We start from the raw sequence: 11,891 nt of genomic DNA, 5'->3' as shown, positions 1-11,891 counted from the left end.
TGCTTGCTCTCACGGAAGGTCTTCCCACACTCATTACATTCATAAGGTTTCTCTCCAGTGTGGATTTTCTGATGACGAGAAAGCTGTGTGCTCCGACTGAAGGCCTTTCCACATTCTTTACACTCGTGAGGCTTCTCTCCAGTGTGAATTCTCTGGTGCCTAGAAAGCTGTGAATGGTGTCGAAAGTTCATCCCACACTCATTACATTTATGGGGATTCTCTCCAGGACAACTCCTGTGATAGGAAGGAACAGATGAGCTGTGGTTTAAGACTTTCTTAATTCATGACTTTCATAGGGTCTCTTGTCAGTGTGTATTCTATTCTGTTCAATAAGTTCTGAATTATAATTTCAGAGTTGTGGTGCAATGGAAAGACTTTGGGACCTGGAGCTGGAGCGTCAGGGTTAGAATGATCATGGGCTAGCCAATTCACCTCTTGGAGGCTAATTTAAATGGTCTGCAAAACGAGTGGGTAGTGGTAGAATGAACTAGATAATATCGAAGGTTCTAAATCTAGAATTTTCCAGTAAAAATGTGTACATAACTGGGCCACTTGGTGGCATGTGGAGAAAGCATGAGACTTGAAGTCAGGGAGGCCTGAGTTCAAATTCTGCTTCTGACACTGTTTAGCTGTGGGACCCTGAGAAGTCACTTCACCTCTGTTTGTTTCCTCATCTGTAAAATGGGAATAATCATAATATCTCCTTCGCGGGGCTGTTGTGAGGCTCAAAGGAGAATATCTGCAAGGGCACTGTAAACCTTAAAGTGCTATAAAAATGTTAATAATAAGCAACAGTAATTATGTCTTAATTTGTCATCATCATCTGGCACCTTTACCTAGGTCTGGAAAGCCTCTCAAGTTCTTTCTCTAGGCCCCGTGTTTGTGGAGACCCTTTTCCACTGACACTGGGGACTGTGGACAAAGGATTGATCTAAGAGACAAGCTCCCGCCATATTTGTTGGGTTTCCTTCAGTTGACCCTGACTTGCCTCCACGGCTTTTCTTCATCGTGCTTCTGCCTCCCCAAGCTGGGTGCAGGTTCGGAAGCTTGTTTCCAACTGGAGCCCGAGAGATGATCCCTGGCACGTCCTTCCTGAGGAGTCCTTCCAGAGGAAGCAGATTCCTGGGCTTCAGCTGTTACCTCAACATCTGAAAACAATAAATTAGATTGCTAGACAGACGAACAGACAAGCCATAGAGAAACAGTGCTGCCCCCCTTCTGGGGAGAAAGGGAACTGCACTTTCCTTCATCTTACGTTCTGTCTTTTCTATTAAGGAACACCATTTTCAAGTTTTGGAGGCTAAAAAAAAATCATGAAAATGCTGCTGTATATTTGTATAGTCATTTGCACTTCATAAAAAGCTTTCCCATGAATCCTTCTGAGATCAGTTACTATTTTTCCCATTGAAGAAGCCAAGTAATCTGCGAATTTATGCCAAAACTGGGACAAAATTCAAGGTGATGCTCCCCATGCCGACTGGTGAACCCCTCGCATGTCCCATATAATCAAGGTGGCCCCAGCCAGACTTCACTTTACCTCTCCTCACCCCCAGCTAATGATGTCCACTGCAGAACAGAAACCATGTCCTGGAGGACATAACCCTTTCATCTGCCCCCACTCCCTACTGTCCTGATTGCTGAATGCCTCCTACTGCAGACCACAGCCGTCCTCTCAAAAACTTTCTTGCACCCAAGAATGTACCCTCTACCCAACCCGGCCCTTCTTTTCTAGCTCTGGAAACATAACAGATCAATACCTCCACTACTACTGGAAAGGGTCTGAACCCACTGGCCTACAGCACCACTCCCTTTCCCTTTAACTGCTCACATCCAATTATTCCTCCCTGGTCAGCATCCTCCTCTATAGCTTGCCTGCCTCTATTAGAGTAGAAGTTACTTGAAGACAGGGACATGCTCCACTTTAGCACTGCGATCCCCCACCCTTAACAGAGGCCTCAGTCTATAGACAAGGGCTGAATGAGTGAGTTTTCACTCATTCCTTCCAAGTTCAGAAAAAGGTAGTATTCAATATTAATAATGGGCGACTTGTCTTTTGTATTTATATCCCTAGCGCTCAGCACATAGTAAGCCTTTCTTTTATCAATTATCTCTGATGAATCCTGTCTATAGCTTGTTTCTACATACTTATTTGCATGTTGTCTCCCCCACTACACTCTGAGCTCTTTAAGAACAGGGGATGGGTTTTTTGTTTAGTTTTTTTTTGTCTTTATTTGTGTCCCCAGAGCTTAGCACGTAGTAGGTGTTTAATAAATGGCAGCTGATTGGTTGGTGATAAATGCTTCATTCATTCAATCATTTATATGTATAATTTTAAAGGACAAAATATAGACCAATGGGTAGAAGCCACAGGGAGGCCACTTTGAGCTAGACATGAAGACCATATATTCCAAGTGAACAGAAAAATTCTCAAAAGAAGAATCACAAACTATTAGCAACTATATGAAAAAACACTCAAAATCCCTACTAACAAAAGTACAAATTAAAAAAACCCTAAGGATTCACCTCACACCCAGCAAATTAACTATTTCCACCTCCTGTCATTTTGGTCAATGCTACAGGGGCTGAGGAAAGAAGAGACACACGAATATACTATTGGTAGATCTGTGAATTTTGAAAGCAATTTGGAAATATGCAGAGTAACTAAACTATCCGTGTCCTTTTACCCAGAGATCTCACTGGAGATTAAAGACAAAATGTTCACAGCAACACTTTGCGAAGTAGCCAAGAACTGGAAACAAAATCGATGCCCGTTGGCTAGGGGAATCACTAAGCAAACCCTGGTACATGAGTGTAAGGGAATATTACTATGCTGTAAGAAGTAGTGATGACCACAGGGGACCTGTACGAACTGATGCAAAGTGACGTCAGCAGCACTGTGGGTAATCATAAAACAATGACTCCAACAAGACAAGTGAACACGGGTTAAGTAAAATGGCCACGTAGAGTGTCAGAGACAAGTTGAGAAGATGCACCTCCGAGAGGCTTATCCGGGTGGAATATTGCATCTTTTGTTGAAATGCCTTTATCCCCCTAAAATGCCTTCTACTCTAACCCTAACCCTAAGCAAGATGAGGAAGGGCGGGAGGAGGAAGAGGAAGGAGGAGGAAGAGGAGGAAGAGGGGGAGGAAGGGCAGGAAGAGGAAGGGAAGGAGGAAGAAGAAGAGGAGGAAGGGCAGGAGGAGGAAGGGAAGGAGGAAGAAGAGGAAGGAGGAAGGGCAGGAGGAGGAGACAGTGGCAGAAGGCTTTTGAGCGACGCGGGAGGAAGAGGAGTGGGGAAGATGGAGGTCTCAGAATGGACTCGGCATTTTCAGTGGAACATGAGGCCAGGTTCTGAGCTGAGAGTGGGTGTGGGCGTGGGCAGGAGCCGCGGGAGGTTGGAGGGGGATGAAAATTCTCTGAAGAGTCACTGTGCTTGAGTGCGATAATGAGCTACCTGGAGAAGTATAAAAATATTTCCTTGTGGCTCCGGGAGTAGCGCTGTCACTTTTTGGGGAAAACCAATTGCTGTTTTTGTAGAGAAGGAAGAGGCCTGGATCAAACCCATGGTGTGGAGGAGCGCTGGTGAACATTAGTCCTGTCACCCAGGACTTGAAATTGAAATTTGTATACGCCATGGTTAATTTGATACCAGGCCTTTATCAATTCACTGTCAATGGTTTTCAGATTGGGAAAAGAAAACGAAATGGTATCTGGGGTCGTGCCTTTCATTATTCTGTTATTGTTGTTGTTTATCCTTCTTCATTAGGGAAGTGATGCCATGATGTGGACGTGAAGTGAATTTAAATGAGGGAGGGCTGTGAAAAGTTGCCAGCCTCACTTTCTCCTCTAGAGGTGCCTAGGTCCAGTGGCAAGATATGGATCAGGGCTTCCAGGAGCCAAGATGGCGGAGTAAAAAGGGAGTCACTCTCACCCTCCCCTATCAACCTCTGAAAGCCCAGAAAATATCGCCCCAGGAAAAACACTGGAACAGCTGAACCAGAAGAAAGAGGGGGAGCTGCAGTCTTGTAGCCCAGGTAGCTTGAGGGATTAATGGGAAAGGTCCCTCTCACCCTGGGGGAATGGGAAGCATCCCAGCAAGCCAGCAGAAAGCCCTACTTTAGCACACCAGAAAGAGATCCTGAAACCCAGGTGGTGGAGCAGGCAAACACCAACACCTGGACCTCCGAGTGCCTCAGTGAAGGCGAGGGAACTGGTGACAACAGCTCAGAAAACCACCAGGTGCCTCAGCAAAAATAAGGGAAGCAGCACTACAAAGGGCCCCAGGCAGATAAACACTCTGCAACACCCATCTGAAAGGAGCTGAAGAAAGCAACCTAGAGTTGCCCTAGAGTTCCAGCCTTGCTGATTCCAGCCCAACTGCAGGTAAGCTGCCAGAACCCTACAGCCTCCAACTGCCAACATCAGAGGCCCCAGCACACAAAGCCAGTGACCAAGACTTAGGCTCCCAACACAAGAAGCTTGGGTCAGTGCCCTCTGCTCCCCAGCTGGAGAGCTCAATCTCTTTAAAGACCAGGGAATAATCAAAGACCATGAGCAAAAAGAAACATACCATAGATTCATATTATGAGAACAGTGACGATCAAGGCAGAAATTGTGAAGAGGACAACGTTGTCAACAAACCCACATCTGGAACCACAAAAGGGAGTATGAACTGGTCTGAAGCCCAAAAGCCTTCTTAGCAGAGCTCAAGAAGGATTTTCAAAGTCAAATGAGAGAGGTAGAAGAGTCCTTAAAAAATACCTTTGGCCAACTGGGACAAAAAAGTACACTGAAGAAAACAAGTCCCTAAAAAATACAATTGGCCAACTGGAAAAAAAGTACACTGAAGAAAACAATTCCCTAAAAAATACAATTGGCCAAATGAGGATGGAGGTACAAAATCTAATAGAAGAAAACAATTTGTTAAAAATTAGAATCAGGCAAATGGAAGCTAATGACTCTAGGAGACAGCAAAAATCAGTCAAACAGAAACAAAACAATGAAAAAATAGATGAAAACGTAAAATACCTCAATGGTAAAACAACTGACCTGGAAAATCAATCCATAAGAGACAATTTAAAAATTACTGGTCTACCAGAAAATCATGATAAAAAAAGAACCTGGACAGTATCTTTCAGGAAATCATAAAGGAAAACCTTCCGGAGGTACTGGAACCAGAGGGTAAAATAGCCATAGAAAGAATCCACCAATCACCTCCTGAAAGAGATCCCAAATCGAAAATGCCAAAGAATATAAGTAGTCAGATTCCAAAATTACCAGGTCGAAGAGAAAATACTGCAACTAGCCAGAAAGAAACAATTTAAATATCATGGAACCACAGTCAGGATTACACAGGACCTTGCAGCTTCTACATTAAGACTGCAGGGTGTGGACCATGATATTACGTAAGGCAAAGGAATTATCTTGGGTTTATCTCGGGTCAATTTCTGCTAATCAGTTAAATACCTGCAGGTTTTGGGCCCAGAATATAGACATAAAACCAGGTGCTCTCCCCTTGTGTGAGTCCTGTGATTCTTATGCTTTCTAGTATTTTTTAACAGAAATGGGTGTTGTATTTTGTCAAAAGTTTTTTTCTGCATCTTTTGATATAATCACATGATTTTTGTTGGTTTTGTTATCGATATGATCAATTATGCTGATAGTTTTCCAAACACTGAAAGAGCCCTGCGTCCTTACTACAAATCCTACTTGTCATAGTGTGTGATTTCTGTGATACACTACTATTATCTCCTTTCTAGGATTTTATTTCAAATGCTTCATTGCTATTTAAGGAAATTGGTCTACAATTTTTTTCTTTGTTTTTGCTCTCCCTTGTTTAGGAATGAAAACCATATTTTTTGCTATAAAAGAAAATTAATGGGGCCCCTCTTTTACCTATTTTTTCAAAGAGTTTATATAGAATTGAGCTAAGTAGTTCCTTAAATGTTGGGCAGAATTCAATTAAAAATCCATCTGATCCTTGGGATTCTGTTTGAGGGAATTCATTTATGCCTTGTTCAATTTCTTTTTTTTTTAAGATAGGGTTATTTAAGGATTGTATTTTCTCTTCTGTTTACATGCGTTATATATGTGTATATGTACACATATATACATATATGTATATACATATACATATATGTATATACACATACATGTATATACACAATATATACATATATGTATATATTATCCATTTAATTAGATTTTCAGTTTACCTGGCATATGATCATGCAGAATACCTCCTAATAATTAATTTAATTTCATCCTCAAAAAAAAAGAGGAGGAAGGGCAAGCAGAGGAGGAAGAGGAAGATTATTTAAATTAGACAGTTAACAAAGACCAGGAAGGTGGCAGGAGATGAGAATCCGGCCATGCTCAGAGGGCTCACAGAGGAGATGCCCGCAGAGTCCTGAATTCAGGTTTCGTTCTCTTCCTCCTTCAAGACATAACTTTTCTTCTCTAGTTATTTTAGCTTAACCCACTTTAAGGCAACCTTTGCCCCACTGACTTTCTTTCTTTCAGCCTTAAACTACCCCCTCCAATTTGTTACCTCTTTCCCAACTCGTGGAGCCATAGTAAGTGTGTGAATCATTTCTCCTTTCTTCCATTGACCTAGTTATCGAATTCTTTGCCCTCTTGTTTTCTCCTCAGTCAAGTAAAGTACTACTTCCTCCCTTCAACTTCTTTTGTTAGGTTTTAAATTCATTTTCTGCACCTTTTTCTTAAAAAACCTCCCCTGCGTTCTCTTCCCCTTCTGTCTGTTCCAGACTGTTCTTTAAGTCATGGTTCTTCTACTTTAGTCCTCTAAGCTCCGTTTTGTTCATGGGATCAAAGCTCCTAAATTGCCTACTTTGGGTTCCCTCTCTTAAACAATGGCGAGGTTACTGCCTTGGAGATCTTGGCCCCGCCCTTTCGGCTGCTGTCCAAAACATCGCCCATGGTAGAAGCTTCCCCGTGTCCCCCATCATGTACCTACTCCACCTCCACCACCTGCCCACCCCACAATCATGTTCCTTCCCATTTGCCACCAAACATCCTCGCTATGTCAAGCCCTTCCCACCCTTCTGGATGTCCGTCACCCCCTTGGATGGGCATGGGAAGTCTCCCGAGGCAGGACAAAGGGTCTCTCTAAGCACCAACTTAGCAGGTTGCATCCACTGTCCAGGCCCCATCTCCCACTACAGAACCCCTCTCTGCAGCCACAGAATGTTATTTTATTCAGTGGGGCCCCTTGCCCCTACTCAAACAAGGTTCCTGCCTTCCTTCTCCCATGGCAGTTCCTCTCTTTCCCCTCCCCCGGCCACTCTGCCATAGCCCTTTCAATTCGAGGAGCCCAGAGGAGCTCCTTTCCCTTCACTGCTACATTGCATCACCTGCTCTCTGTCTCCCTCCCGCTCCCATAGATTCCTGTAGGCAGAGTCATTCTCATGACTGGGAAGGACTCTGGTCCTCCCTCTCTACTGCACACAGGGATGCCTCAGGCCTCCTTCTCCACCATCATGTCAATCACCAGGCTCCCAGAAGACCATGATTTAAGAAACAGTCTGGATACTCTATTTCAAGAAATCCTAAATGAACACTGCTCAGAGGTCTATTAAGGCCAGAGGGCAAAGCAAAGATATAAAGAATCCACCAATTACCCCCTGAAAGGAAAAGTCTCGAGAATATCACAGCTCAAATTCAGAGCTTTCACATCAAAGGTAAAAAATACTGCAAATATCCAGAAAACAGCAGCTCAGGCACCAAAGACTGACAGACAGACAGGATCCCATCAGACCTGGGAGCTCCTGCCATGCATGAAAGGAGAGCTTGGAATATTCCAAGAGGCAAGAGAGGCTGACAACCAAGAACTTCCATCCTTCAGCATTTCTGAGCTGAGAAGGGGGTGAGAGACAAACACAAGAGTCTAAAGAAAGCCAGAAAGGGGAGTGTGTCCGAGCACTGGAGGAAGCCCCGTGACGCTGACACCCAGAAGGAACAGACGAGGCCAGGATCCCTCAGAACCTGACTGCCTCCCAAGGCACCTAAGACATAAATAGGAAACACAGACATGGTGCTTGAGACAGACGAGACGTGAGGACGAAAGCAGGAGAATTTTGGTGGAGAGGAAAGAATGGGGCGGAATCTGCAAATTCTCATAGCCGGTTTTGAGAGGAGACAGTCCTAACAGGGTCATGAGGGGATCCCTCGTACCCTAATGGGGTTGTGAGGGTCATGGAGACCTCCCTCCTACCCCAGCAGGGTTGTGGGAGCCTCCGTCTTACCCCGACAGGGCTGTGGGGGTCATGGGGACCTCCCTCCTACCCCAACAGGGTTGTGGGGGCCTCCCTCCCACCCAAAGTAGAGCCAGGAGGAGTGAATGTGCCCACCGATGGTCAGCACAGAAACAGGAGACAAGGAGGGAGTGTCGGGGAGAAGCAGGATACAAACTAACCGACTTCCCAAGCCAGCGTCCTGGGGCCTCGTGAGGGCTGCTCTTGTGTTCTTCACATTGGCCATCTTTTCTGCTTGAGCTTTAATCAGGGCCTAATTCCTGCTTGGTTTCCTGCTCTGTGTTTAATTTCCTCCAACCTCTTTTTGGACTCGCCGGAGGATGGATGTCCCCAGGCTCCCCGGGGTCTCCTCACTGCCTCCATGAGAGGATGCACCCCTCCCTCTCCTTCTCTCTGTCTGTCTGTCTGTCTCTCCGGATCCTGGTCAATTCATGGGCCAATTTCTATGGATGCTTTTCGTGGTCCCTCTCCCCTTCTCCATCATCACGTCCATACTTTTCTGCACACATGTTGTTCCCATCAGTGCAGGGGACAGAAAGTCAGGAAGTCCTGACTCTGTAACATCCTGGTTGGGGAAGAAGACATGCAAGCACCCAGTGCCCGCCATCTTTCAGAGACCCCAAGTTACAGAGAAGGTGCCAATGGCTTCACTGGAGGGCATTCCCTCGCTGGGAGTTCCCGTTAAGTCACAGGGCTGGCAGAAAGCAAACAAACAAACAAACAATCCTCCCAGGAGAAGGTAAACTCCCTGAGAGTAGGCAAGTAGGGTATTTCAGAATTTTCTTCTGTGTACCCAGAATCTAGCAAGACTCAGTATGGTTTGGGAAAGGAGAAAATGGACACCTGAGAAGCAAAAAGACAACAAGAGGGAGAGAGCGACTTAAAAGAAATCTAAGAACAACACACAAGCCTCCCAGGCAGAAAACATCATATGACCCAATTTTTAATAAATTTGCTCAAAAAAATATGAGAACATGCACAAGTACTACATTGGGTAATCCCTAGAAATTCAGAAGGGGGCTTCTTTTGAAGAAATATGGAAGACACACACACATGCACACCCAAAACCAGGAAAAAGAGTTACATTAAAAGGAATCTAGAATCCCAGTTAAAGAAACTCAAATGGTGATTCATGAGACGGAGGAACTGCACTTGGAGAAGTTCTGTTAAGTCTGGATTAATAACAGAAATAATAAAGGTGTGTGTTCTTCTCTGGTAGGATGGCTACAGCAAATGCAAACCTGACTGGTGTAATGCTAGACAGAAAGGGCAGGAACTCCCCAATGAAAGGGAGAAGAGACAGACTGGATTAAAAAGCCAAAGGAACTGTATGTTGCTTACAGGAATCACATTTAATCCAGAAAGACCTAACCTGATTCAAGATAAAAATTCAATTCTGGCTTTGCTAACAGACATCAGGGTGGGGAAGAGAAAGAGATGGGGGTGGAGTGTTAGCAGGGGGCACCACAGTGTACAGAGCGTCAGGCCTGGAGGCAGGGAAACCTGAGTTCAAATCCAACCCCAGGAAGTCACTTAGCTTCCGTTTGCCTCAGTTTCCTCTTCTGTAAAACGGAGAGAATAGTGACAGCACTAAGGTGGTTGTTGTGCCCAGCATGTACTATCATCATCATTATTATTAAGATGACAACTGACATTTACTGCATGCTTTCAGCATCTCAAAGTGCTGTATACACCTTGTCCCATTCTTGCCTCACAGAATCCTGAAGACAGAGGAGGAAACTGAGGCTCGGCAAGGTGACGTGACTGGCTTATGGCCATGTGGCAAGTGTCAAAGGCAGGACTCAAACCCAGGTCTGCTCAGTTCCAGCCCTGGCACTGGCTCCGATCCGTGGCTAACCACTGCTGGTCACCCTGGAGTCACCAGCATGGCACCACAAACGGCTCATCCCTACACGGGATGCCCCTCGACGCAGGTCCCGAGAGATTGCATCCTGCTCCTCCCCTCCGCCCTGCTCCGGATTCAAGATGCCTCAGATAACCTCTGGGCTAAACAACATCATGGAGCCTGGTTGTCTGTGCCTGGGAGGCAGACGCGGGGCACAGGGTGGATCCGGCAGCTGCATTTTACTGCATTTTTATTCATTTTGTTAAATAGTTCCCAATCACATTTTTATCTGGTTTGGATCACACTGGGGATGGCTGTCGGCCCGCAAGCTGTGCCTGACCCCTCTGGGGTAGAGGAGAGCACTTTAGGCCTGGCATCCCAAAGACAGGAATGCGAATCCTGCCTGCTGCGGGACCCCCCCCCCCGCCTCGTGGGCTTCTGGTGAGGGTCACACTCAAACTAAAGCACTCCACCAACCTTCAAACGCTCTCTCAACGAGAGCTCTTGTCATCGCTCTGCCCGAAGGGAACAGGCCAGGGCTTCTCACTCACCTGCGCAGGGGTTCCCTGGGCTGGCTCCTGCGGGTGTCCAAGGTGCTTCCCCTCGCTCCAACCGGAAGATCACAGGGGGCTTGGAGACTGCCAGTCCTGCTCATTGAAAACAGGAAAGTGCTGGGGGAGGGCGGCCGGCTCAGCCCCTTCTCACCTGCCTCGTGCGCTTTCTAGGTGGGTGACCCTGGGCCAATCATTTCACCTCTGCCTGCCTCGGCTTTCTCATCGACAGAACGGGGGTGATAACAGCACCAGCCTCCCGGGCTGAGGTGAGGACCACACGGGCTACCCAGCTGCTACGTGAATGCCAGCCAAACAGGCACTTTCTGACCGCTTACTACGGGCTGGAGAGCTGAAGAGAAGAGTGGCTCGGCGGCAGAGAGGGAGCCGACCCAGAGCGCGTCCTCAGCGCCAGGCCCTGCCAAAGCAGGCAGGCCGCCAAGGCCGGGGCGCTCTCCTCCGACCCACCCCCAGGGTGCCCACCCAGGCTCCTCTCGAGCCTCCGGACACCATGGTCAGGCTGCCGCAGCAGGGCTGACCATCCAGCCTTGGCCCCGCCCCATCTCCCGAGAGTCCAGCCCAGAGGCAGCCCAGGCTCCTCACCCGGGCAGGAGACGTTCCTGTGAGTCTCCAGAATCAGCTGGCGGTACAGCTCCATCTGCTGCCACCTGTCCCGCGTGAAGTCCACAGCCACGTCCTGGAAGCCAGAACACGCGTGCGCTCACTTGCCATCCCAGGGATGGTCACGCCCCGCCTCAGGCACACCCGCCCCGCACAAGGAAGAAAACTCAATAAATAGTTTACATTCACGGCTGGGGTAATGATGAGAAAGGTGAAGGGGAGGCCAGCGGCCCTGCCCCCACCCGTCTGACCCATGTGAATGAGCATCTCTCTACACCCCCTCCCCACCCTAGGGCATTCAGCTTCTGTCTGGGGAGCCCCGGGCAGGGCTGTCTCTCTCAGAGGCCTTCTTCCTCTGCCTCCAGATCTCCCTGGAGGTGAGACCTGGCCCCCCCAGCCTCCTGCACATGCCACCCAGCCTGGAGGTGCCTTTCCTGAGGATGTGGTGGGCCCCAGAACTAGACAATGGGGACGCTTGGCCACACTGGGCCTCTCTATGGGCGGCCTCGATGGCCCCACCCGGCCCAGATACTTGGCCTCTCTATGGGCACCCTGACGAACCCCCCAGCTCAGATACTTGGCCTCTCTATGGGCGGCCCC

General features: G+C 47.4%; 1 protein-coding gene across 1 annotated transcript in view; it reads right to left on the bottom strand.

Annotated features, from left to right (window-relative positions):
• LOC114030806 (zinc finger protein 485-like) overlaps positions 1-11,891 on the bottom strand; it is a 19,517-nt gene that overhangs the window by 1,078 nt on the left and 6,548 nt on the right. Inside the window, exons 4-7 of the mRNA XM_027845709.1 lie at positions 11,274-11,367; positions 10,671-10,766; positions 989-1,148; positions 1-234 (exon numbers count right to left, since the gene is read on the bottom strand). The exon at positions 1-234 is cut by the window's left edge and continues 1,078 nt beyond it. Coding sequence (XP_027701510.1) covers positions 1-234; positions 989-1,148; positions 10,671-10,766; positions 11,274-11,367 — 584 coding nt within the window. The remainder of the gene's footprint in view (positions 235-988; positions 1,149-10,670; positions 10,767-11,273; positions 11,368-11,891) is intronic.

Source organism: Vombatus ursinus, unplaced genomic scaffold, assembly GCF_900497805.2.
Source record: "Vombatus ursinus unplaced genomic scaffold, bare-nosed wombat genome assembly UNPS02015012.1, whole genome shotgun sequence".
Classification (NCBI taxonomy): Eukaryota; Metazoa; Chordata; class Mammalia; order Diprotodontia; family Vombatidae; genus Vombatus; species Vombatus ursinus.
The sequence above is the reverse complement of the archived record's forward strand: the minus strand, read 5'-3'. Positions and strand labels throughout refer to the sequence as shown.